The sequence below is a fragment of the Durio zibethinus genome, chromosome 6 (assembly GCF_047325235.1).
Source record: "Durio zibethinus cultivar Kanyao isolate XHJ-2024 chromosome 6, ASM4732523v1, whole genome shotgun sequence".
Classification (NCBI taxonomy): Eukaryota; Viridiplantae; Streptophyta; class Magnoliopsida; order Malvales; family Malvaceae; genus Durio; species Durio zibethinus.
In genome coordinates this window covers 6092612-6119151 of record NC_143167.1, presented here as the reverse complement: position 1 = coordinate 6119151, position 26540 = coordinate 6092612, and the positions used below count along the sequence as shown (strand labels likewise).

At 33.9% G+C, this 26540-nt stretch overlaps 3 protein-coding genes across 9 annotated transcripts; all 3 read left to right on the top strand.

The window, feature by feature from the left end:
• Positions 1-28: 28 nt before the first annotated feature.
• On the top strand, positions 29-5818 carry LOC111285723 (general transcription and DNA repair factor IIH subunit TFB1-1-like). Of its 6 annotated transcripts, XR_016342750.1 has the most exons (16): positions 29-106; positions 197-292; positions 471-515; positions 695-751; positions 910-1065; positions 1200-1265; positions 1541-1664; positions 1848-1904; positions 1982-2109; positions 2186-2377; positions 2470-2583; positions 2810-2887; positions 3190-3257; positions 3346-3393; positions 4879-4947; positions 5372-5600. XR_016342750.1 is itself a non-coding variant. In XM_022875299.2 (15 exons), the coding sequence occupies exons 2-15, from the start codon at positions 257-259 to the stop codon at positions 5636-5638; spliced, it is 1437 nt and encodes a 478-aa protein (XP_022731034.2). In that variant the 5' UTR covers positions 29-106; positions 197-256; the 3' UTR covers positions 5639-5818. The 6 variants fall into 6 exon arrangements, 5 of the variants coding, with proteins under 5 accessions (XP_022731034.2, XP_089618105.1, XP_089618107.1 ...); XM_022875299.2 differs by lacking the exon at positions 3190-3257 and having other exon boundaries at positions 5372-5818; XM_089761978.1 differs by lacking the exon at positions 3190-3257 and having other exon boundaries at positions 58-106; positions 197-287; positions 5372-5818.
• Positions 5819-6552: 734 nt separating this feature from the next.
• LOC111285446 (ubiquitin C-terminal hydrolase 13-like) lies at positions 6553-22077 on the top strand. 2 transcript variants are annotated; one of them, XM_022874915.2, is made up of 32 exons: positions 6553-6759; positions 6876-6942; positions 7090-7240; positions 7353-7510; positions 8315-8580; positions 8662-8880; positions 8967-9075; positions 9158-9273; positions 9694-9792; positions 10359-10468; positions 11794-11868; positions 12386-12464; positions 12586-12732; positions 13162-13242; positions 13323-13442; positions 13750-13872; positions 14217-14294; positions 14737-14825; positions 14912-15020; positions 15446-15514; positions 15595-15705; positions 17464-17519; positions 17685-17862; positions 17958-18059; positions 18146-18217; positions 18327-18392; positions 18766-18831; positions 19103-19189; positions 19311-19427; positions 19728-19802; positions 19891-19977; positions 21939-22077. In XM_022874915.2, the coding sequence occupies exons 1-32, from the start codon at positions 6730-6732 to the stop codon at positions 21948-21950; spliced, it is 3324 nt and encodes a 1107-aa protein (XP_022730650.2). In that variant the 5' UTR covers positions 6553-6729; the 3' UTR covers positions 21951-22077. The 2 variants fall into 2 exon arrangements, with proteins under 2 accessions (XP_022730650.2, XP_022730647.2); XM_022874912.2 differs by lacking the exon at positions 21939-22077 and adding an exon at positions 20160-20718.
• On the top strand, positions 21973-24685 carry LOC111285447 (uncharacterized). The gene is made up of 3 exons (XM_022874916.2): positions 21973-22210; positions 23561-23805; positions 24131-24685. Exons 1-3 carry the CDS (start codon positions 21973-21975, stop codon positions 24503-24505), a joined length of 858 nt encoding a protein of 285 aa, XP_022730651.1. The 3' UTR covers positions 24506-24685.
• The last annotated feature ends 1855 nt before the right edge of the window (positions 24686-26540 follow it).

Below are 26540 nucleotides of genomic sequence, written 5' to 3'. Positions count from 1 at the left end.
AAGTAATTGTTAAATTGTTCTTTCTTCTTCTCAGTGAACTGCAGAAACTTCACAAGCAATTTGTGCTTAGTGATGTCCTGACAGAAGCTGAATTTTGGGCAGCACGGTAGGTTAACTGCACATTTAGGCCTGTGTTTTCTCCTGTGGAGACTTATTTTGGAATGAATATTGAAATCTTCCTCTCCACCAATTGCAGAAGTTGCTGGATAGAGAGGCCAACAAAAGGACAAAACAGCGACTAGGTTTTAAAAGTGCAATGATTTCTGACATCAGACCATCAACTGATGGTCGAGTACAACCTTTCTCTTTCTCTTGCACTCTTATTTACCCATGCTTACATCTTTCCCCATCCCATTTGTCTATGTCTTCACCCACAGAATTGAATACCACATATTAGTTTATTTAATGTCCTTTTCCGATTAAGTTGGCTACCAAAAGTTTATATGACTTTTGTTCTGTTTTTCGTGCAGACAAACAAAGTCACATTTAATTTGACTCCAGAGATCATTCTTCAAGTATGGCATATTTTCTTTTTCTTTCTTTCATTTTATATAGTTAGTGCCAAAAACCTATTTAAACTTATCTTGTTTCGTAATTTTTATTTCTACTATATGTGCAAATGTGAAATACTAGTTTTAAGCATTAGTCTTTGGCTGTCAGACTGGCATAACTGATGCTCAATGATTTGTGACAGATTTTTTCTGAGAAGCCAGCTGTTCACCGTGCATTCTTAAGTTATGTTCCTAACAAGGTACTTGGAGCATTGAAACAATTTTGTTCTTCTGGCAGTTGGCCTGTCAATGATGATCTTATTATATTGTCTCTTTGAAGATGACTATTAAGTAATGGTTCATTTGGCATGCTTCTATATATCCTACCATTTTTTTTCTTTTTATTTTTTAATTATAGATGTCAGAAAGGGATTTCTGGACGAAATATTTTAGAGCAGAATACCTACATGGTACAAAAAATAGTATTGCTGCTGCAGCAGAGGCTGCTGAAGATGAGGAACTTGCTGTTTTTCTCAAGCAGGATGACATATTGGCAAGTGAGGCTCGGTGGAAGGTGCTCTTTCTTTGAAAATTAGATGCTTCTTTATTGGGATATCCTTAAATTGAAAGGATTCTACATTCTTTCCTGTGAATAATACTATGACTCATGATTGTCTTTACCTTTTTGTAGATGTGTTCTTTTTGCAGGTTAGGCGGGTTGACCCAACTCTGAACATGGAGGCTGATGAGGGGGATGATTATACACATCTTCCAGTATGTTGGATGCCATCACTTAAGTAAATTTATTCGTTTTGTTGCTGCTTTTTGGAGGTTTGCCTTTGGATAATTAGAAGATAAAATTGAATCTTTTTGGATTAAATTTAAGTTTTACCCTTGGCTCATATATATTTTTTCTGTCTGTTTGTTGTGGATGAGTTCCATAGTCTCAACTATAGGCAAATTATCTAATTTTAATTGTCATTTTCTCAGTTTTCCTTTTTTTTCCCCTTGTGCATCCATCATATCTGTTTATGTTTCTTAATTTTCAGGATCGTGGAATCTTTCGTGATGGTAGTAAGGAAATGACTGAATCACAAAATGAGCTATACCGAAGAACTCTATCCCAAGACTTCAACCGGCATGCTGCAGTTGTTCTTGAGGGAAGAGCTGTAGGTAAAGGCTTCCCCTTAAATTTATGTTATCTACCACTATGCAATTTAGTTTTTTTTTTTTTCTTCTTTCTTATATATTTATTTAATTGGTTATGGCTTGTTTTCTGGGAACATGGTGTACATTTTTCATTTCTTAAAACATATGTCTCATTAAATTGCACCTGTTCTATGAATTTGAATTTAGATGTGGAGTTGGAAGACGCAAGGGCTGTAGCAGAAGCGCTTGCTAGGTCAAAACAGGGTAAGCATGGTTTTATTCTAATTCAATTAACCACTTTGGTTTTATGCTGTATAATTTATGTTCTATCTTTGTATCAGAATTATCAACTAAGGGAGAATCTGATGGGGATGCAAGCTGGGAGAGGTTAGATAGGGTATCAAGGATGACTGAAATAGAAGATCTTCAGGGACCAAATAATCTTCCACTAGCACCACTTTGCATTAAGGTGACTTTCTTGTGATCATGTGGTTCTAGTATATCATTTTTCTGTAGATGTTCTATTTGTTTGTGCCCAAAACCAGGATCCTCGAGACTATTTTGACTCTCAACAAGCGAATGCACTTAGAACTTCTGGAGATGCATTTGGTGGAACGGAACAAATAAAATGCAGTTTGAGCACCCAGGAGGTGTATGGTTCTTTGAGAGAGTCCATCTCTCAAATCAAGGCTACGGGGTTGAAGGATCCTATAGTCAAGCCCGAAGTTGCTCATCAAGTAACAACAACTTCTTCATGGTGCTTGTTAATATTCTGGCCCATAATGGAAAGTGGTGGAGTAATAACTAACAGTGAAACTTTATGATGCAGGTTTTTGATGCTTTGACCAATAGTATCTCAACCACCAAATATCATATCGGGAAAAATCCTCACAAGAGTGTTCTGGACAGATTGCTGAAGAAAACTAAAGTGGAACTATTGCATGTGAGATTTCTTTGTTAGTTTAATTGATACAGCCACTTTTTATACTGTGGAAATCAGGAACCATTGCTTACTCGATAATTGCTTGAGCATTATCTGTTCTGCCTTAACCCTTAAGGCTGTATAATTTTATTTAAACTTTATTTTTACTTAATTAGATAATTTTATTTACAGATTTTGGTTTGTGTCCTGCAATATTTTGCTTATAAAAAACTCTCAATGTTGCCAGCATTGGACATCAATCCTTGAACTGCTTAAACATTTTTGGGCATCATATCCTATCACCACAACTTACCTCTATACCAAGGTAAATGCTGCAGCTGTATTTGCATGTTTAAGTTATCAAAAACTAAGAACTGGTAGAAATATGCCATTAATTGAAGGTTGGTAATGTTTCCTGTCAATGGATGAAGATTCAAGTTTTAAACAAATTTTCAAAATGTTTTTGTAGTCCTCGCCTCCTTCCCTCCATCCTGCATTTAATCATCCAACACACCCACACAAAGTCACAAAGAAAGAAAGAGTTGTGTTAGAAAGAAACTTTTTTATTCAAACTAAAAACAAAACCGTTTTTAAGGAGTATTTTACAAGGGAAAACTATGTATTCAGTTGTTAGGAACATTTTCATGGAAGCAAATGATGGCTAAAATGAGAATATGAAGACATTGCATTCTAAGGTAGCATTCTTAAAAATAAATTTATAGAATTTTTTATTTTTTAGAATTTATCATTCCGAATTGTTGTTCATTTAGTAACTGTATACAGGTAAACAGACCGAAGGATGCCATGTCAAATATCTATCCACAGCTAGAGGTAACTTTCTTCTTCGCTTCACGCTTGTTTATGTCTATAGCTAATAACAGTATAGTCCTTGTAGTTCTGAATTGATGCTATTATTTTTTTAATTAGCATTTTGTAGGCTAAAAACTCAAGTTAAGATCTAATCTTTGGGGTGATTGTTAAATAAGGATCAAAAGGTTTATTTGGTTCAAATTAGGATCAAATGTTTTTGAGTTGTAACAAATAAGGATAATTTTGGATGGAATGAATTGTGTGCATAACTTGTACTGTTAAAAAAGCCTGAAACATTGAAATTACTTATGATGTGTCAACTTTTTCCCAAATGGCTTCAGGCTTTAAACGTTCTATTAACCACCACCGTTAAAAAGCCAATGAACTATGTGCATGACATGTTACCACCAAAATCACATTCATGATTCTTCATCCTAATTATCACAATCTGACAATTGCTAAACAAACCCAAATTTCTTTGGCCAAAAAAAAACCCCCAAATTTGTATATTCTGCCACCGGCATTTTTGAAGTTGTTGGGTTGATGTCACTTCCTTGACACCATGACCATCCACCACCGCTGCTATCTTTCTTGTCTCAAGCTTCCTTTGCATAACTCAACCCTTACCTTGCCTATAATGACCTGATCTCTGATTCCTTTTTCAAGTTCCTCCATTTTCACCTTTATAAAAAATGTAATGGAAGCTGACAAAACCTAGTGACAGTGGTGTGAGGGGGCTTTGGATCTAAATATCAGGGCTTTCTTTGTCTTTGATATAGGAGGATTGATGGGTTTTAGAATGGATTGGATATGGAAGTAGATTAAATGATAAAAATTTGGAATGTGTTTCTATGTTTAAAGGAATTAAAGAAAAGAAAGAGATTTAGAGGAAGGAGAAAAAATAAAATTTCTTTGCCTCATTCAATAATTTTTATTTTTAAACATTTTATTTAATTTTCTTAGATTCGATTTCAACCCTAAATATAAGATGATAAAAGATAACGAAAAAAGTCAGATTTTATTGTAAGAAAAAATTGAATTTCCTCTCTTTTCGTTAAAAAAAATGAAAAGTTCTTTAGATTTAATTTAATTTATTTTTAAATTACACATATGGCCAACTATCATGCCACATGAGTAGAAACCTGACACATCTGCAATCAGGCTTTTTAACAGCTCGTATTATTCATGCAGTTCATACCATCCAACTAAATCGTTTGGTCCTGATTTCTGCCAAATAAAACGCATGATCATCATTGAGAATTACCCCAAAGGATAGATTCTAAATTGAACATTTAGGCCATTTTGTAAGCTCAGTTCTGTTTTGACTTTTGCTATTTCTACAGTTATGTTGTCTAATTAACCACCAGTGCCCGTCTTATCCTCTCATTTCCTTTATCTTCTTGGCTTCAGTGATGCCAAAGCATCATCTGTTTGGCTGATTGGTCAAAGATGCTTTAGCTTTACCAGTTTAGCAGTACCATTTCTAACCCTGCCATAAAATTCCAGGAGATTAAGGGATCTGTCCCATCAGACCTTCGACATCAGGTTTCCCTCCTTGTTCGTCCAATGCATCAGGTGAGAACTTTTCTCAATTCTTAGTTCAAGTGAAAGGTCATGTATCAAAAAATGAAAGGGAGATTGGAGATGAAATATAAGAATTAAAAAGCTAGACAGTAGTTTGACATGTTCTCGTGAAATTGGGTTTCGAAAATTATACTATCTGCTTGGGTGTTTTCCCATGTGTTGGCTTTGGGCTTTAGTTGAAACTTGGACATGGTTCATTCTTGTTCATAATAAATAAAAGAGAAAGATCTTCCATCGGCCTCATGGGCAGATGGTAATAACAGCACATGCAGGTGCAGTGACAACTCACGTCCTATGGCATGAAATTAACTCTCCGGTTGGAAGCCAGTGGGCAATGTCTATTATGGCATTATTGGTCGAAGTTGGTTTTATTAGGTTTAGTTATTTTCTGAACTTCACTCTTGTCGAATGTCAGGCTCTAGATGCTGCTATTCAACATTATGAAGCAGACATGCAGAAGAGATCCACACGGAGAGAGACCAAATGGATTCGTCTAGGGGGAACTATACAGTTGTTATATGCCTGCCTCATTCTAACATACACCCTGTACATTAGATCAATTTTGCTGTGGAGGGGATCTTATTTTTGTCCCATTGATGTCAAAACAACTTCGCACTTGCAAATGCAACATTTTTCTGAAATCATTAGAGGCGAGGAGCCGTGTGCACCCCTGATCTGTTAAATGCTCTTGTCAATGCATTTGATTTTGCTCTTCTGGTGTTTGTTTCCCATAAAAGAAATTGTATTGCAACATTTATGTAATTATCGTTTAGTATATTATATCTTGTCAACAAAATAGACAGCTATAAATGATCTTGTATGCTTTCAATGGAGCTTGATTGAGCTAATTTTATTTTTGGTATTCATGATGTGTTTATTTGTCAATGAATTCATGTTATGATTGTTTTGTATAAAACAAGAAAATTATCTTGTTGGCACGGAAAGCATAAAAAACATTTTTTATTTGTTAAATTCATATGTGGTTTTTATCAAAATTTTAAATTGTATAATTTCTGTGAGTGTGTGAATTTTTTTTTTTGTTTGCTTTTTTTTTTTGTTTCCTGTTACATTTAAAATTTTTTTGTCTAATTGAAGTGTTTTAAGTGCTTGACCTTTTTGGAGTTTGACTCGGCATGGTAAATTTTTTTTTTGAAAAAGAAAAAAGGAAAATGTATTTGACTAAATTAATTTATGTTTTTATAAATGAACGAATTTTCATAAGATGATTAAAGAATAAAGAAACTATCCAAAAAAGAAATAAAGTAATGAAAATAGAAAACAGATAAAGTTTATAAAGTCCATTAAAAATATATTTGATTAATAAGAAAAAAATGAAAGGGATCCAATCGAAGGTTAGAATATAGTACGGGCATTAAAATCGAAGTTTACCCTTGTTATTGTCTATTTCTACAAAATATAAACAAATAAATATCGTGGTAGGAAAATTATGGTACATCTATTTTACCATATCCATCTCCTAGGAAAAAAAAAAAAAAGAACAAACCAATAGAAAGTAAGGGAAATATTTGAAATCCCGAAAATACCCATTTCCCGAATAAAGGCCATCGAAAGACCTTGGCTTTCTTTCTTCTTCTCGACAACCGTCTGGTGATCTCTCTCTATCTCTTCTCCCTTGCTCTCCTCGTTTCTCTTCACTGTGATAAAATCAGTCAATAAAAATTAAACCAAAATAAAAAAGGAAAAATCTGTCTTCCTTTCTTTTTTCTCTTATTTTGATAAGCTTAAAAATTTTTACCTCTCAATTTCATAGCCATGACTATCATGACCCCTGCCCCCATCGATGTACTCTCTCTATCTCTATCTTTTTATTTTTATTTTTTAGGGTTCTTTTTCTTCAATTTTGATTTCTTTATGGATCCGACTTCTTCTGATTCAATTATATTTGTTGATTTTTTCAGCAGCAAGAAGATGAGGAAATGCTCGTCCCGCATTCTGATTTGACCGACAATCACCAGCCCATGGAAGGTACTCTTTTTTTTTTTCTTTTTAAGTAATTCTTTTGAGAAATTTACTTCTTTGAATCGCTTACTGTATGCAAGTTCGCAAATATTTCTGTTCTTTTTGGGGGTTTAATTTGATTATGATCCTTGTGATTTATGTCTTAATTGTTAGTTGTGGCGCAACCCGAGACTGGGAATACTGTGGAAAATCAACCAGTGGAGGATCCTTCTTCATCAAGATTCACTTGGAGGATTGATAACTTCTCCAGGTTAAACACTAGGAAGCATTATTCTGAAGTCTTTGTTGTCGGCGGTTATAAATGGTATATTTCTCATTCCCTTCTTGTTGATGGTACAATTGTTCTTTTTTTTTTTTCCTTTTCTATTTTTGGTGATAGCAGTTGAGGATTGATACTTTTGGTTTGAATTACTTAGGCGAATACTGATATTTCCAAAGGGAAACAATGTGGATCATTTGTCTATGTATTTGGATGTTGCTGACTCAGCAAGTTTACCCTATGGGTGGAGTAGATATGCGCAGTTCAGTTTGGCGGTAGTTAATCAAATTCATAATAAATATTCCATCAGAAAAGGTATTACCCTTTTAGCAGACTGTCTATCCACAAACTGTTTAAGGTTTTTTTTTTTAATTTCTTTTTTTTCTTGGGTGTTATAAGTTATAATATCAATAAAGTTCGTTGCTGGGTTTAGATAGCTTGTAACGTAGTTGGGGAAAATGTTGATTTAGTCTTGTATAGGAAGTTGAATCAGTTTTGTTTTGTTGTAATCAATACAAGAACACCACTCATTGGTGATGTTGTTCCATAATGTCAAAGAGTTATGCTTTTGTTACCCTTTGGTGGGCAGTTTAATATGTACTTGATGCAATGAAAGGTAGGTCATCTCTGATTTCTTGTCAGATGGAAAGAAACATGACTACTTTTGGCCGATAATAAGATTTTTGAATTTTAGAAGATAATCTCAGCATTGTGTACTCGAATCTTGATCTTTGGTAAAATGCCCTTTTTTTCCTTGTGATTATAATACTCTCCTTGCATGTATAATTTCTGACTATGTTTAGTTCTTTTTTTTATTTTAAAATCTATAAGTAGCTGTCATCAACTCCTTGGCCTAGTGGCTAAGGAGCTCTTTGGAGGACATAGAGGTCTTGGTTTCAAACCAAGACTTCCTTCCCCCTACCCCATGGGTTATGCCCATCCTATGTACCAAAAAAAATCTGTAAGTGGTTCACTGGGTGTACGTGTTGGTAACATGTTATAGCCTTGCTTAATTTTCACAATTTTTCTTTTGGTAACTTGGTGAGGAATTTATCATAACATTGGTTGGAATAATGTTGTTCTTATTAAATTTTCACTTATTTGACTTCAATTTTGCAGACACACAGCATCAGTTTAATTCACGAGAAAGTGATTGGGGTTTTACATCCTTTATGCCCCTTGGCGAGTTATATGATCCTTGCAGAGGGTATCTTGTGAATGACGCTTTGATCATTGAAGCAGAGGTTGTTGTCCGCAGAATTGTGGATTACTGGACATATGACTCAAAGAAGGAAACTGGTTATGTTGGACTTAAGAATCAAGGAGCAACATGTTACATGAACTCTCTGCTCCAAACTCTGTATCACATTCCTTACTTCAGGAAGGTAAGTACTGATGCTCCATATTTTGATGAACTGACATGTTTTTATTTTAGTATCGCTAATCCTTCAGATGTTACATTTCAGGCTGTGTATCATATGCCTACAACTGAGAATGATATGCCATCTGGAAGCATCCCTCTTGCTCTACAGAGTTTATTTTACAAACTCCAGTACAGTGACAGCAGTGTTGCAACAAAAGAGCTGACCAAATCTTTTGGATGGGACACATATGATTCTTTCATGCAGCATGATGTTCAAGAACTTAATAGGGTTCTGTGTGAAAAGCTTGAAGATAAAATGAAGGTGGAAAGCTTCAATGAATTTTCATTACGAGTTTATTCTAATATGAAGCCAAGTCAAAATTTTGATTACTTCTGTTATGCCACCAGGGAACTGTTGTGGAGGGCACCATACAGCAGTTGTTTGAAGGGCACCATATGAACTATATTGAGTGCATTAATGTGGATTACAAATCTACAAGGAAGGAGTCATTTTATGGTATCTGTTTCTGAAACGACTGGTTGGGGTTTTATGAGTCTTGTTCACCTTGTGATGCGAATATATTTTTTGCTTATACCAGACCTACAGCTCGATGTTAAAGGCTGTCCTGATGTATATGCTTCTTTTGAAAAGTATGTTGAAGTTGAACGTCTTGAAGGTGATAATAAATATCATGCTGAACAATATGGATTGCAGGTAAGCTTCTATTGTATTTTTTGAAATGCAAATGTCTGACTTGATTCTTAATGATGTCCAAGATGGGCATGACTAAAGTTGATCTAGAATTTCATCAATCAAAAATTTCAAGCTTCTAAGAGAATACCGATAGGATGGTCTGTGCATACAGTACAAATCACTTGATCACTTGTATTTTGTCTTTAGGTAGACCATTGTTCATTAGTTAAAGAGCTGCATAAGAGGCTGCTATTTTGGCCAGCACTAACAAAATTTATGGCTGTTTGTGCTGTTGATGTAACAAAATGTCGTGTTTTGCTGTAGCTAGAACTGAATGGCTTTGGCAGTTTTCTTTTGACAGAGTGCATTATATCTGATTATTTGTTACATCTTTTCCCAGTTAAATGACTGCATTTTGAATTTTGGATGATGTTATTTCAGGATGCAAAGAAGGGTGTGTTGTTCATTGACTTCCCTCCGGTCCTTCAACTTCAGCTTAAACGATTTGAATATGATTTTATGCGGGACACTATGGTCAAGGTCAGCAGTTATAATATCTTAGCTTTATGTGGTTCTTTTTAATCTATGCTGCATGTACAGTCCAGGGCCTCATTGTTAGTGCTTAATAAATTTCAATCATTTCCTTTTTATAGAAGCATAGAAACCATTAGTTCTATGTTGTTTTAACTTTAACCATACTCAACTGATTGTTGTGAATAATAATCAATATCTTGAGCTCTAAAATTGTTTGTCATGTTCTGTGCTTCATAGACTTCCATAGTCTCTCTTCATTTTGTTTAGGAAATAGGTATGTGATAACTAGTTTGCTCCTTTTTTTTAAAATACTGTGGGTGCTATTTATTCATACTGAAAGTAGGCACCATCATGACAGCTAGATTTCTCATTCAACATATAATGACATTCCTGATCTCAATGAGAAATTGTTCCAAGTTCTGTCGTCTGACGAACATCAGTTTTTTGTCTGGATATTCGTATTAGATGATTCTCGTGCATACTTTTATTGATTTGTGTGGACAATCGTTAAGTGTTTTGTCTTTATCCTGGATTCAAATGGTGAAATCTAATACTTTCCGCTCATTTTGTAGATTAATGACCGCTATGAATTCCCTTTGCAACTTGACCTTGACCGAGATGATGGAAAATACTTATCACCAGAATCTGATAGGAGTGTTCGCAATCTTTACACGCTTCACAGGTACCTATAACCTTAAGCATTATCCTGTCTCAGTTGTGTTCTTTCCTTTCCATGTGCTGGCAATCCATAGCTAGAATAGGTCGCACTTGATGGATAGTTGAAGGTTAATCAAATTCAGATATGCCTTCCCATTTTCTTTTATTTTTTTATTTTTTTTAATGATCTTTATGGTGGGAATACTTTCTAGATGTATCTTTAACTTCTTTCATTAGTAATACAACAACGAAGTGAACCTTTTAAACCAACAACTCATGAGGATTAAATGCTATAATGATTACAATTTTTATTGTTAGAATCTTGTACAGGCTTCATTGTAAGAAAAATTGTGTACTTTGATTACTTTTTAGGACGCATTTGGTAGAAATGGATATTTTCTGACATTATGGCAATGGTAGGAATTGGGGTGAGGATTGGAAATCAATTAGGGTTTGATTTAGTCGAGATTTAATCTGAAAGAGGGCTGGAAGGTGGAAGGTCATGGAAGTGTTCCTAGAATTTTCTTTTAGCATTAAAATTTGAAAAGAGCAAATTATAGCTGCTGTTTGAATAGCAAGAGAAAAGAAGGACAAGAATTATTATTACTAAATCACAACATTCTCAAAGAACACAAAATGATTCATATCCTTAATGAAATTCAACGCTGCTTAGTTTGGTCAATATAAACAGTATAGATAGGCAAATACTTATTTTTTCCACTTGGATTAGGGTTCTTTGAGCGATTAGACTAAGTAACAAAACCCAACTAATATAACTAAAGACTGCTTTAAAGCCCTAATAACTAAACTAAATGCAAAATTAATGGACAGTAACTTAAGGTCCAATCCTACGTAACAGATAATTAGCAATATTCCTCTGGACACCAAAAATTTAAGGTTGAAAAATTACTTTTCTAATGTCATATTAACTATCTAGGAGATCTTGGATCAACATAGTTTTCTTTTTTAATGAAGAATCCATTCCAAAGAGGATGATAGAATAGAATCAAGCCTTTGTGTGCTAACATTTTTATATTTCGAATAGAGGCATCTTATGTTCCTGACATAGAGGCAAGAGAAATGCTGATTGTTACATTTCCGTCAACTGTTCTCAACAATTGGACTTGGTTATTTTTACAATTGCCTACTTTATGATGGTGAGGAAAAATAAATGACAAGTTTAGAAACAAACCTTGTACTTGGGTTTCCTAATGATACTAAGAAAGATGGTATATACATACCAGTTGAAGTTGTGCTGATGCACAGTTTTTATGGACAGGACATGCTACTTAATGGTTCTTTGATGCTTATAATAATGTCTGGTGCTTACATGTTTGAGTTTGTTTGTAGTGTCCTTGTTCACAGTGGTGGAGTGCATGGTGGACATTATTATGCATTTATCAGGCCGACTCTTTCTGATCAATGGTATGGATCATCCTGTGAACTATCTCAATGGGATGTGTTTGTATAGGTGTTCATGGATAGTTTTTAAGCTTTTCTTAGCAGAGATTTCACTTTTTGAAGCTTTTGAAATGACTACAAATGTCCATGTGGCCTTGATGGGCAGAGTCTACATTTGGCCATTTTTTAATGATGTTTCTAGGTCTTTTTTGCGGACAACAATTGACAGATCTGGTGTTGGCAGTAAAACATTCTAGTGTGAATCACTTAGAAGTTTTATCAAGTTGCTTCAGTCAAATTGATTCTTAAAGTTTCTCCTGAGAAAAAAGATATGTGAAAATAGTTATTTAATTAATTATTGGTGAAAAAAGAATGGAATGTTAAATTCTTAGGCTGCTGCATGATTATTAAATTAGCCAATGCTGATTGTATGTAAGGTACTGTGTTTACAGCTTCCATATGCAAGCTATGTGTGGGAGTTTGGAGTGGTTAAGTATTACTTCTTTCACAGAGTTACATATTCAAATTGTGTGCTTCTCAGGTACAAATTTGATGATGAAAGAGTGACCAAAGAAGATATGAAAAGGGCATTAGAGGAGCAATATGGTGGTGAAGAAGAGGTACTGTTTTTTGAGCACTTTCTTTTTTAGGATTTTTTTTTTTTGTATTCAGCTTTTCTGCTTTTGACTTTATGTATCTTCAGGATTATGATTTTAACAAATTTTCCTTATGATTTGACAGTTACCACAGATGAATCCGGGATTCAATAATACTCCTTTCAAATTTACCAAATATTCAAATGCATACATGCTGGTGTATATCCGTGAAAGTGACAAAGACAAGATAATATGTAATGTTGATGAGAAGGATATCGCTGAACATCTTAGGGTAAGATGCTATTGTTAATATATTTAGAGCTGCAAATAAGGTGAGTCAAAAAATGTGGTAGGCGGGGAGCTAGGCTTGAAAAATTAAGAAGCTCCTAATTAGAATTGAGCTAGGGTTTATCGCACCAATGATACTAAAGGACATTGAGTAAACTGATTTCAAGTAGTTTGTCAACTAGGAGTAGATCACTGTATTGAATAGAATGGTATTTTCTCAAGCTTGGTTTGAAGAAATCAACAAGCTTCAATTTTATTGTATCTTGGGTTGCTTTATCAAGAGCAATCACAAATGAGCCTCTTACCAAGCTGATTTCAAGCTGAGTTTTGAGTAGTATATTTTGTCTTAAGAGTTACACTTGTATCTCACTTTCATTATTTCAGATCCCTTCCGCACTATCTAATATAAAACATTTTTTATAATTTTTCGCAGGAGAGGTTGAAGAAAGAACAAGAAGAAAAGGAGCATAAAAAGAAAGAGAAGGCAGAGGCACACCTTTACACTATTATAAAGGTTGTTGTTTGAGTCATTAATTTAGTGACTTGTTTGAGCATTATTAAGTGTATTTTCTTACAGCTATATGATTGTTCTAGGTTGCACAAGATGATGATCTTGCTGAGCAGATTGGGAAGGATATATATTTTGATCTTGTGAATCATGATAAAGTAAGGAGTTTCCGTATTCAGAAGCAGATGACTTTCAATGTGTTTAAGGTATGGCAAATAGACAAAAATGTTTTCCTTTCCTGTGTTAATTGGCGCTTATGGTTATAGTATTTTGGTGGGATTATTTGTTTCTTCACCAAATTGGTACACTTTTTCCTGTCTTCCTCTTGATTACAACCTTTTTGATGGTTTTTCATTAATTATTTCAAGTCGAAAGTTATGTGAAATCTCTAAGTTATACCCTTCGTCTTCTCTTCTTCTCTACGATGAATTGCTGTTGTATTTGGTGGTTCATGTTCGTTTTTGGCAATTTCTTCATGATTTTGTTCATGATTTACCATTTTGGTACATGCAGGAAGAGATTGCTAAAGAGTTTGGCATACCAGTGCAATTTCAGCGTTTCTGGTTGTGGGCCAAGCGTCAAAACCATACATACCGTCCAAATCGACCATTGACACCTTTGGAGGAAACACAATCTGTAATATTCCTCACCATCAATTCTTATAGACCATGGTTCAAAAGTCTTGTTTCAGTAGTATTTGTGTATAGTTTTAGCTTCAGTTCTTGTTCAGCATAGTTTTGGCTTTAACTGGCTGTCTTCATTCATCCTGCTAGCCTTTGCATGCATATTGTTGCAACTTGCATGCCTCTCTCTCTTCCTCTGTGTTGAATGAATATATACATATTTTTATATTTATATATCAGTAAGTTTTGTTTAAAAGAAATACAAAAAAATCTAGGAAAATGTGCTGAAGTTATCTTTTTTTTTTTTCTTTTTGTTTGATAAGGATCTAATGCTAATTGTGTCTTCCCTCACTGTAGGTTGGAACATTGAGGGAGGTATCAAATAAGGTTCACAATGCAGAACTAAAGTTGTTCCTGGAAGTTGAGCTTGGGCTGGTAATCTGGTTTTCTTTTTCTCAAGCAGCATCTTTCTTCTTTGATGCTTAAAACTTTCTGTCTGGTGATGGTATTGATCTCATTCAGGATTTTCATTCTCACCTCTCCAAAACTAAAATTAATAGATGCAAAAAGATAGGTCTAATTTGGGATCCCAAAACTTTCGAGTGCAAAAAGTTGGCTCTTGTGAGAATAGAAAGAAATAGAAGTTAGGCATCAGACTGTGAGGTTTTGAGCTTCACACTTGAAAGTAGAATTACCCTTGACAATACATGTTAATAAGATTTGAAACTGACTGCATTTTACTAAATTCCTTAGGCAAGTCCTAGTTATGAATCTTACCAAAGCCATATGAGCTTTTGTTCTAGCTTTGTTCCTTTTCCCCTTGATGAGTTTTGGGTCTTCTTGTATTTGCATCACGATCTTAAACATTATTGTTCAGGATTTACGCCCAATTGCTCCACCAGATAAGACAAAGGAAGATATTTTACTGTTCTTCAAGCACTATGATCCTGAGAAAGAAGAGCTTCGGTAAGTTGTCTCATGTTGTGTGTTTCCCCCTGTTTTCTGAGAAATTATTTGAAATCTTATATGGGGTTATCATTCTGTTGTATCAGCTTTGTTGGAAGGCTGTTTGTGAAAAGTGCAGGCAAGCCAATAGAAATTTTGTCCAAATTAAACAAAATGGCAGGGTATGCTCCTGATGAAGAGATCGATCTTTATGAGGTTTGCTTCCAGTAATATCCTTTCACAGTAGTGCGATTTCAGTTCTCAGTAAACTCTTGCCAGTAATTTCCCTTTCTTTTGCATGCATTTGAGGAGAGATAGTTGTCTGCAGAGGGTTTTTTACTCTTTCTCCTTTTGTTGTTTCAGATAATTGTACTAGTTATGCTGGTAGATGAAACTACTATATGGTCTAGATGTGACTTTTTTTTCCTTTACGATGGTTTTAGTTGGGGTTAATCAGGCTAGTTCTAAACTGTTTTTACTTGAACTGTTGATAGTTAACTTGTTTAATAGTACTCTGTATAACAGTATTTTTGTAGGTTTGACTAAGAAATGGTTATTATTTGCCGTCTGTTTAATTTGTCCAAACATTTATGTTGGCATTCCTATGAGGTATAATACCTTGATTCTGCTTTAACGTCCAGGAAATTAAGTTTGAGCCCAGTGTTATGTGTGAACCAATTGACAAGAAAATCATATTCCGAGCTAGCCAGGTATGCATTGTATTTCTTGGAATAATTACTTGTTTTTGTCTTCTTTTAAGTCTTTTATTTATCTATCATTTTCACTGCAGCTTGAGGATGGTGACATAGTTTGCTTTCAAAAGTCTCTCCCTGTTGAAAGTACTGAACAATACCGCTATCCAGATGTTCCTTCATTTTTGGAATATGTGCATAATCGTCAGGTACATTCTCTCCATCCATTATATCTATAGTTTTCTTGTCAGTGAGTTTATTCTATTTTTTTCATTGCTTTTTCATCTCAAGTCTTGATGGATGAGAAGTGTGAAGGTTGACCTGTCTGTCTTATTGCTGCTTTTTATATGATTGCCTTCCTAATATTCTGCTTGCAATGAATGATTTGATGTAGGTAGATTGCTCTTGCTTCTTTTTGGTCCAATCTGATGCCTGGGTTCTGAGTTTCTGGAAATGTTTGGACCCATAAAATAAGGGTAGATTTTCGCTCATGAGATTCAGGGGCTACAGTGCAATTTATTGCGCACTTCTTTTTCTCCTTCAATGATTAGTTAGATAAGATGGAGATTATTGATATGTTTCTTTAGGCACATTTCATGAATTCCATGATCAGTTTCTGATCTACCATTTTAGGATAGTGGTTAAATATACTAAAGTATGATAAACATTGCAGATAGATTAAAGCAAAAGTGAATTAACTTTTTAATGGTGTTGGCATAAGTTGCGTTGTCTCAATATGCCTTGCATTTTGATTGATGAGATCATGAAATTTAAAAGTATTAATAGGAGAGTTTGGTCCCAGAAAACACCATCTATTTCTATGTTCATTTTCCTAATTTGGAAACAATTCTTTCTACTATTTGAAAAATACATTTGGTGAGTGAAAATAGTAAAAACACATTTGTTATCTGTATTTTCTATTTAAAGCAAACTATAAAAATTATCTATAAAAATGTAATTAATTTCGATATGTTTATGTTAAACATAAAAGTGCACGGTACTACTATACAAAAACTGCTAATAGAAATCTCACCTGTTTGGTTGAATGATGAATGTATCTCTTTTTCATTTGTATGTCTTTATTATCCCTTTTATTAATCTTCACTCCACCCAAAATTGAAAAATCATTATAATCCTTGCCAACTACATGGTACCCTTTTTTAAGTATAAATAAGGTATATGGTTCTATTTTGCAAGTAATAATGATACAGCTTTTACCCTTTTAGTCTTTAAACTATTTTAGCTCACTTTTAAATGATATCCATGCCTTTGCATGTTTGGCCGTTTGCCTATCTATGAGGACATGTTTTTAAAAGCACATTGTCATTAAATTAGGTTCTGCCTGTTTGGTTAAGTGCTTCTGATTTTTTACAGCATTTGAGTCTCTATCATGAATTGGTTCTGTGGATTGATACTGGTATCAATGCTTTCATTACAAGTTTTTTTTTTTAATTTTAATTTTACTTGACAGCACTGAAACAATCTTTTCTATTTTCTATTTTGTTTTAAAAATGAAAGGAGAAAACATGCATATTCTTCTTACTTTGTTGGTTTGAATAAATTTTTTTATTGATTTATCTATTAAAAAGGAGCTTAATTATGATTTTAGTAAATAAATTGGAGTCATCTTAATTGAATTTAGTATGTGTTCTTAATCCTCGATGAAACATGTGATTCTTAGACTGGAATCTTCTACAATATTTCTATGTAGCATTTTTAATAATCATAAGAATTATGTAACCAAAAGGATTCTTTTAGGATGTGTGGTGTTCCTTTCATTTGATTTATCATCTCTTTAAGGGTAGCAGTCAACTGGTCAAATTCCCTTTGCACTGATGTTTTGATTGGAAAAATGTTGTCTTAGTATTACATTGGTTTTGGAATGTAAGCCTTCAGTCATGTCTGCTCTAATAAGCTTTTTTGCTTCATAGGCTAAATAAATTTTTTTTTTTATTTCTTTATGGTAGGTTGTGCACTTTCGGTCTTTGGAAAAACCCAAGGAAGATGATTTTTGTTTGGAGATGTAAGTTCAAATTTTAGTTGAAGTTGCCTTCCTTTACTTTTGCTATTGTCATATCTTTATTAACTAGCTGGTAAATAGTAATTCATTGTGTTGTATTTTGTGCTATTTTTTTATAAGAATCTGAATATCAAAGCTTTTTCCCCCTTTTCTCTCTTGTATGTTTAGGTCGAGGCTTTATGCTTATGATGATGTTGTTGAAAGAGTAGCTCAGAAACTTGGTTTGGATGATCCATCAAAAATCAGGCTAACTTCGCACAACTGTTACTCTCAGCAACCCAAACCTCAGCCTATTAAGTACCGTGGAGTGGATCATTTGTCTGACATGCTGGTCCACTACAATCAGGTAATAATTAAATGGCCTTAGTATGCACGTTGAGAAGCCAAAAGGATGAAAGGTCTAAAAGCTAACCAACCAGTTGAACTTTGTTTCTTTGGCAGACTTCTGATATTTTGTACTATGAAGTATTAGACATACCTCTGCCAGAATTACAATGTTTGAAAACCCTGAAGGTAGCATTTCATCATGCTATTAAGGATGAAGTGAGTATGTGGATCATATGTAAGAGTTTCAGTGAATGTTAATATTTTGTTTAAATGCAATAAAATTCAGTTCTATCTGATGACAGGTTGTTATCCATACTATTAGGCTTCCAAAACAGAGCACTGTGGGTGATGTGATTAATGATCTTAAGACAAGGGTAGGTTTTCTTTCATTTCATGGGTTAATGATCATGTTGAGGGCATGTATGGTTTGGTGGATCATTTCTTAATAGAGAGTAAAGTTTGTGAATCATTATTTTGAAACAGGTGGAGTTGTCTCATCCTGATGCAGAACTGAGGTTGCTTGAAGTTTTCTATCACAAGATCTACAAGGTGTGAACGCCATCTTTTCATGGTTACTTTTTGCTCATCTCAGTGTTTACCGAAAATGTGAAATGTGCAAAATAAACTTTTTTACATGTTTATTTGATTTGATTTGATCTGGATGCCTAGTTGATGTATTATCAAATATCATAGTTCTTTCATAATCCTCTAATGGCTTCAGGTTCTTATCAGTTTAAAACTTGAAAAATTGCTTGTTGAAAAGACAGTTTCATTGTTTAGTTTATTGAATTGCTTATGCCCTTTATATGTCTTATTTTTCACACTTCCTTGATTACTAATTTGGGCTTCCTTTGTCACCTGTTGTTCGTTTTTCCTTCCCTTTGGTTTCATAATGTCGTATGTTTCTATCATGTGTCTGCAGATTTTCCCACTTAGTGAGAAGATTGAAAATATAAATGACCAATACTGGACACTACGGGCAGAAGAGGTCAGTTGCTCCTTCGCTCACCCCCTCATTCCCCATTCCCCCTTTCCCTATCCTCCCTCTTCTCTCTCTGCCTTGCTCATCCGGGCATGCACTCACATCCATAGAAATGTAAGAAATGCTCTTGGTGCTGTCTCCATCCTGCTGTGATCTAAAGAATCATTTTTTTCCTTATATTTTGTTGGTTTCTTTTTCCAATATAATTTTTTAGCTACTAGCTTTCTTTTAAGTTATGGATTGCTGGTTTTGATATTTTTTTTCTTCAACGCTACAGATCCCAGAAGAAGAGAAAAATCTTGGTCCAAATGATCGCCTAATTCATGTTTACCACTTTACTAAGGAGACAGCTCAGAACCAAATGGTAACAAGCTCGATATAGTTTCACATTATCTTATTTTCTGTTGCCTTTTTGCTATGCCGAGATTGTTTTCTGATCACTATTATGTTTTCCTGACCACTTTAATTACCTCTTGTTTTGACAGCAAATTCTGAATTTTGGAGAACCCTTTTTCTTGGTTATTCGTGAAGGTGAGACATTGGCTGAAATAAAAGTTCGAATACAGAAGAAGCTGCAAGTTCCAGATGAGGAGTTTGCTAAGGTTTGTTTGCTCACAGATTTACACTAATTCTTCCTGTGTTTTCCTCTTCTTTTTCTGGCTGGGTAAATCAGTTATGGATTGATGCATGCTAGGAACTTCAGTGGCTACATATTCTCTGTTATTTTTAAGTAGCCATTTTTCCTTTTCAAGTTTGTTTTTCTATTTCCTTACTTTCTTTCTTTTTTGTTAAATTTATTTGAAACCTATTTTTAAGTAGCCATTTTCCTTTTCAAGTTTGTTTTTCTATTTCCTTACTTTCTTTCTTTTTTGTTAAATTTATTTGAAACCTATTTTTTTCAGTGGAAGTTTGCATTCCTCTCACTTGGCCGGCCAGAGTACCTTCTAGATTCTGATATTGTATCTTGTCGTTTTCAGGTGCGTGCATTAGTTTATGTATAGATATTTGGAATTTTTTTAGTTCTGTTTGGAGTTTACCCCTAATTTTGCTCTTACTTATACTCAGAGACGAGATGTTTATGGTGCTTGGGAGCAGTACCTTGGATTGGAGCACTTTGACAATGCTCCGAAAAGAGCTCATGCAGCTAATCAGGTAAACATTTTATTAAAAATATTCGTTTCAGTTAATGAGACATCTGGGTAGCATTAGGAATAAGGATATTCTTTGGTTGAGTTTGCTTTTTCTCTGAGGCTATGATTTATCCATGAAAACGAATAGCCTTCAAGAAGCCAAGATAGTTGACTCTGCATTGATATCGTCATGGTTCTTTGCAGAACCGGCACACTTTTGAGAAGCCAGTTAAAATCTACAATTAGGGACCATTTTAAATTACCTCCCTTGATAACATTGCACAAAAGGGTGGCTCTCTACATGGATTATACGAGTGGGGAGAACACTTAAAGCAAATGAAAATGTGAGGCAACAAGTTAGCATTCAGATGGCATCTGCTGCGACATTTGCTTGTTGATTTGTTGGATACGTGATTCTTTTGCTAGTGTGATATCTAATCAAGTGTCAATTATCGATCCACTGAGCTTCTGCTACTTCTGTCTTTGAATGGAGGTTGGCTCCGTCTGGAGTAATGGGGTAAGTTGCCTGTGTAATTTGACAGTACATAAACAAGATTTTGGATTAGTATAGAGAGTATAGTTGGGGAGGACGTTGTCATTTTCTCCCTCTTGTTTGTTTCCTGATTTTGTATGATGCATTTAGCAAAATGGGGGGCTGTGTAATGGTTGATTGCCATTCTTTTGATGCCTATGGCCTTATGTCTACATTCTCATATACGAAATTTGCCAGACTCTGCAATCCTAAACTTTTGCTATTTTGCTATTTTTGTTTCTCCCCGCATATTGCCTTCATTTCTTTTCAAAACTCTCAAAACTGGGATTCTTCTAATCTCAACAGCTAAGCACAAAGCTCACCCCCCCACCCCTCCCCCAACCCACCAAAAAAATCAGAGAAAAATAAAAATTAATATGAATTACAAGGTTGCTTTTTTACCATCTGCAAAACACTACTTGCATGATGTAATTTTAATAATCTATTCTCCTTCCCCCCTCCCCCCCCCCCCCCCACCAATTGCAACACACTAAAATTATTAGACGAAGTATAAAATAATCGTAAAAAAATAATAATAAACATATAAAATAAAGTAATATCATCATTGAAAGTTTCGAGTTCGTGAGGATCTGTGCCTAAAGCAGGCCCATCCTTTTCTGCGCTTATAGTATTACTGGCCAACTCGGCCCATTGTTCGTGAAAAGGTTCCTGGATTTGAGTCTTGAAAAGGGTCCTCGGAGGGCGCTGGTCTTCTCCGCCTCAATTACCGGTTGTAATTTGTAAAACGAAAAAAGAAAAAGAGAAAAAGATCAAATCAACGGTAAGATCTCTGGTGTGTATTTCGAGAGAGAGTATATAGCTTGGGGATTATTAATTTTAAAACTTTATTAATAACGGATTGTATTTTTGTGCGATTAAGCAATTGGAATCTTATGCTGATTTACTTTGTTTGAAAATTAGGTTTTCCAGCCACTTGAACCTTTTTTCTTAGAAAAAAATTTAACTGGATGGCACAAAGTTTTCTCTTCTGTTGTCCCCCCTTCTTTTGGCATTCTTAGCTGATGTTTTGATTCATTAGGAAATAATTCAACCTTTGAAAAACCATTAGTTCGGTAATTGATTTGGATTTAGGTCAAGTTCATCTTGGAGTGTCGTGTTTTTGGATTTGGGTTATTATATTGTTGATTTCTCATTAACTATTTACCTGTTTTTTTTTTTTAATTTTTTAAATCTTTTCTATTTCTATTGTTTCTGTAGTTAATAGTATTAGAATGTGACTCTTATGCATTGCTTCGTTGCTGGAAACTTAAAATTTGTAATAGATGCTCACAGATTTCAGTATGAAGTTTCGATCTTTCAGATAGTTGGATAAGTGGATAGGGAACCCTTTCTACTAATTTGACTTCAACTTATTACTGTTTTATGGTAGAATTACTTGTGAACTTATAAGTCACGAGATTTTGATTGTGATTGCTGTCATGCTTTGTTAGGTTCAACATTGAAGCTGATTCCTAAGTAACAGTGATGAGACGGCAGGGTCAATATACCGACTCTGGTGGCAATACATATGTCTCTGCTCAAATGCAGCATATGCCCTCGCAGAGGATGGAACACAACTCTGGTCCTTTTCAAGGACAACTAGAAGCATTTACTCCTGAGAGGGATCAGCCTTATGAAACTCCAAAATCAGATGGACAGTGGAGATGGGAAAGAGATGGATCGAAAGTGTCAAATCCAATGGCAGCAAAAATGTTCAATGAAGGCAAAATCTTTTTCTTGGACATTCTCCCTCTCTCTGCATGTGTTTATCTTAACTAGGGGTACCATACATCAATGTGCATGCTCGTTAATCTTGTTATCTGTTTGTTGTCTATTTTATAAAAATAAATAAAATTAAAAAAAATAAAAAAAAGATATAAAGAACCCATCATCGAGCTTAAATTATGAAAAAGGACATTCTAGTTGTAGTATCACTATTGGATATGGGTTATTGCTTGTGCACTTCTGCAATTTGTACTTTGGCATATTGTCTTAAATATCTTGTCAAGGATGCATTCTAAAATCGTAATTAGAATAGATCAAGAATATCTTTTTTATTTGTGTTTACTCCAAAACTGAGAGGTTACGCCTTGTTATATTTAGAAAGCGGTTCCAGTTTCTTTGCTTCTTGTTTTGATGTTTTTGCGTAGGTTTAGAATTGTGTGGTGTACTTCTGGTGAGTAGAGATATACATTTGAGTGCAACTCTGGCCAGTCTAATGGCCTGCTAACCATAGATAAAATTAAATGTTATGGTAGTTGCTTCATCTTCTCCTTGAGAAAAAGAGGTTTAGATCATACTTATTAAAATGAAAGATAATTTATCCCTTAAGAAGTTAAAGCATTCATGTTTAATAGATAAATGTTTGTATTGTTCCTTTCACTAGTTTGCTTTCTGGTTTAGTGCATTTCTTTTCAAGAAGCATCCTGCAACGTTCTTGGACAAATTTTGCAAGTGTCTCAGAATGGGGAACTTGAGGTTTAATGTGTGCTTTTAGAGCCTGTAACCAGGTTATGTGACCTTTTGGAGTGTAGGTATTTGCTATTTCAGACTCATTGACTTGTAGTGTGTTGTCATTCTAATCTTTGTTTATGTTTCCTATACTGTGTGTTTCTCCTCCTAAATCATAGCCCTTTGTTTATTATTTTAATAAGCATTCTAAGTGAGTGAGAGGAAGAGCAGAAATTAATAAATAAAGCTAGGGAGTTCTTTAGTTCAGTTTGGGAGAGAATTGAACTTCTTGGAACTCTTTCATTTTAGTCCTAGCTTTCCGGACAAGTGCTGTGATTGATTGGGGTCATTTTAGTATGCTTCTCCAAGATCTCTCTATTTATATTCTCAAAGAAGTGGTAAAACAGACACGAGACTGAATGCCTTTGCTTCATTAGATACTAGGGCTTCTGTGAGATGGTTTAATTATAATGGTAAAATTAACTATGAATTGCTTCATCTTTATTTGTAAATGTTTGATGTCTCTTTTTTTCCTTTTTCATGCTTGAAAATAGCTTTTTAATTTACATATAAAATTTGTATTGGACCACTGTTCTTAGTGGAGATGTTTAATGTGACATAGGCCAAGGGACTGATGGATCAAGAACTTATTTCCAGGGCCAGAGGCCAGATCCCAACCTATCTTTAGAAAAGCAAAATGTTGATCTCAGATCTCAACCCTGTGAAGAAAATATGGAAGTTGGCTATGAGCAAAATCTTTTATCACAAACTTTGGAAGGTCTTGAGAAGAAATTCGTTGATGACATAATGAAGCTTGCCAAAGAACAGAATGATGCTGAGGATGCAGAAAATATTAGACATAGGGAGGTTAGTGTATAGTTCATTTTGCTTCATATTCTCAATATTAGCTGTTTCTATATCTTTGTGTTATTTGCATGATCGGTTTCTACCCAACAAGGGACTTCTTCCATAAAATTTTACCTGGTTTTTTCCTAAGCAAACAGAAGCAGAGTTCTAAAAGCTAAAGTTCTTCCCAGAATATTGTTGCATCCCAATGGTCTTGAGTCACTACTTTCTTCTTTGCCTGGGTCGTTATAGATATGAGAATATGAGACTTTATTGTCTGCACTTGCTGTTCAAGAATGTTGCATGGACTTGCATAGTGGTAATATTTTTTGTTTTTAAATTTCAGAAAATAAATGCAATCAATGCTCAGTATCAGGAACAGCTAGCAGCGCTTCGAGCTCGGCATGCTAATCGTAGGGATGAGTTCCTGCAACAAGAATCTCTTGTACGTCAACAACAATACCAGCAGGCAACAATGGACCATTATCCTCATAGCAGCATGGCTCCAGCCGATACGATGCTGACTGGTAATCCTCGTAGTTACAGTGGCGTTGCAGGTTCAGCTGCTGTTGGAGATGGCCATCGAGGCTATAACTCTAATAATTTTGACTCCTACAGAGAGAGGGCTCGATTTCTTGGGGGTGACAGAGATCAGGGTTTTGAACCTAGAGGTTCATACCCCGGGGGCCGTGTGTATGATACTGGTTCACGTTACTACTGAAATTGCTTAGATTAACTTTCCTTAGCCACATCCTCCAGGTATAGTTCTGATGATTAGCCCACATATATACTGACATGCTATCCCGAAGTTTATGTTTTATTTTATGCAGTTCTCTGCAACATGCTGGTATCTTGTTATGATTCATGTTTGAAAAAGCCAATATTCATTTTTCTCAGCTCATTTCTGTTATTAATATTATTAAGGTTATAGTTTTGAAAGTTTTAAGAATTATGGATCCCCATTCTCTTTCTTAAAACGGCTAAAAAGAGTTTTTTTCTTTGTTGTTTGTTGTAAGAGGATAATTTTTTTTATGAATTCCATAAATTTGATGTAAATAAACTTGCTTGGATCAATGTAGAAAAAGGCTATGCTGGATGTTTTAAAAGTACACAAACCCCCTCTTTTTATGTTTCTGGCCGCTTCACTGTACAAAAACTGCAGATGAATCCTTATTCTGTTTTGTTTTGTTTTCTTCAATTTTTTTTCTCTGTTTCTACCTTCTTAGCCCGTTTCAAATATTGCATCAGTCTCTCCTCTCTTTCCTCACTAATGTTACTAATCTTAATTTTCGTTTTATCTACCAAACAATTAATCACTCTAATCTATCAATGCCATTATCAATCATTTGACATAAAAAAAATCATGCAAAGCTCTTTTTAAAATAAATTTTGACAATGAAAATTTTTAATTTTATAAACAAAATTAAAAAATTATCAAGTATTTTAATTTTAATTTTATTTTATTTTATTTTAAAAAGTACGTATCATCCTATTGATTTTTTTTTTTTGGAGTCTAAAAACTCCAAAATTTCTCTATAAAATAACATAACATATTCAATTTTGCTTTAAAAAAAGAGTAACATCCACAACTTTAAGGTTTATCAAATTAGTGCATGGAGCTATCTCACTATTGAAATACTTAATAACAAAAAAATTATGCCTTGGTTTCCTCACCTTATACCTGCAGTCCCAAAGACCCCGATACTAAGAAAAATTCAAGTATCAAGTACAAATTATTATATAAAAATTAAACAAATTTTTTTTGTCATACATTTATTTATACTAATGGAAAATGAGAATCAATTTTAAAGATTTATTATTATTCTTCAAAAATCTTTTCTTTTTTTTTTTGTCAACAACTCTTTCACAAGCTTGAAAAAAGCGAATAAACAATTATTTAAATTTGAATCTTATTTATGAAATTTAGTTAAGTGGTAAAGATTACACAAATAGTAAGCTTAATTTGCAATTTGCAAACTATTTCTCTTATAAAGGAATAACTTAAATAAAAAATTTTTAAAAAAATAATTAAATTTTGTGATTAAATTTGTTCATGAATTGAATAAAACGCAAATAAAATATTAATAACTTTTATATTTGTTCGAGCTGACCCAACTTGATAATACAAATCTTGTTTGCTGCTTAAATCCTACCTTAAACTTGTGTTTAGATTGAAAGGAGGTTAGAGAAAGCAAGGGAAACAAAAAAACATTTTCTTATTTGGTTTTCATTTTAAAATAAAAAATAAAATAAAAAAGAAGGAAAGGAGGCTGAACACCCATCCTTTTCAAAAGTCTCATTTTTTACTTCCTTTAAATTGGGGGAAAAAGCTAAAGAAAATAATAGAGTAAAAACTTGTTAAATATGAAATAACATATATATCCTTTATTATTTTCTTCAATTTTCAAAAAATATATTACAAGCTTTACAATAAATATTAATATATATATATATATATATTTATCAAACCCAACTCCATATCCTTACTTATTTTGCTTTTTTGTAATTTTCATCAACTTTTTATATTATTGTCTTCAAAATTTTTATAGACTTTTTTGTATGTTTTTTTTTTTTTTTTAGCATATTTTCTTTATTTTGGTTTAGATAACTTATCATATCCACAAAGAAAAATAATCATATAAATTATTTTGAAATTAATGTTGGGTCTTAAATAATTTTTTATATTTTTTATTATTATTCATAAATTTGGAAAAAATAAAAAAAACATGTATACATTAAAAAATACGTACAATTGG

What these genes read in the sequence shown, in the direction of transcription:
- LOC111285447 (XM_022874916.2), top strand. Translation starts at nt 21,973, where the DNA reads ATGAGACGGCAGGGTCAATATACCGACTCTGGTGGCAATACATATGTC. An exon ending in AGCAAAAATGTTCAATGAAG is followed by an intron (nt 22,211 to 23,560) that starts GCAAAATCTTTT and finishes AATGTGACATAG; the next exon opens with GCCAAGGGACTGATGGATCA. An exon ending in AAAATATTAGACATAGGGAG is followed by an intron (nt 23,806 to 24,130) that starts GTTAGTGTATAG and finishes TTTAAATTTCAG; the next exon opens with AAAATAAATGCAATCAATGC.
- LOC111285446 (XM_022874912.2), top strand. Translation starts at nt 6,730, where the DNA reads ATGACTATCATGACCCCTGCCCCCATCGAT. An exon ending in AATATGGTGGTGAAGAAGAG is followed by an intron (nt 12,465 to 12,585) that starts GTACTGTTTTTT and finishes ATGATTTGACAG; the next exon opens with TTACCACAGATGAATCCGGG. An exon ending in TGACTTTCAATGTGTTTAAG is followed by an intron (nt 13,443 to 13,749) that starts GTATGGCAAATA and finishes TGGTACATGCAG; the next exon opens with GAAGAGATTGCTAAAGAGTT.
- LOC111285723 (XM_022875299.2), top strand. Translation starts at nt 257, where the DNA reads ATGATTTCTGACATCAGACCATCAACTGATGGTCGA. An exon ending in TAAGTTATGTTCCTAACAAG is followed by an intron (nt 752 to 909) that starts GTACTTGGAGCA and finishes TTTTAATTATAG; the next exon opens with ATGTCAGAAAGGGATTTCTG. An exon ending in TCTTGAGGGAAGAGCTGTAG is followed by an intron (nt 1,665 to 1,847) that starts GTAAAGGCTTCC and finishes ATTTGAATTTAG; the next exon opens with ATGTGGAGTTGGAAGACGCA.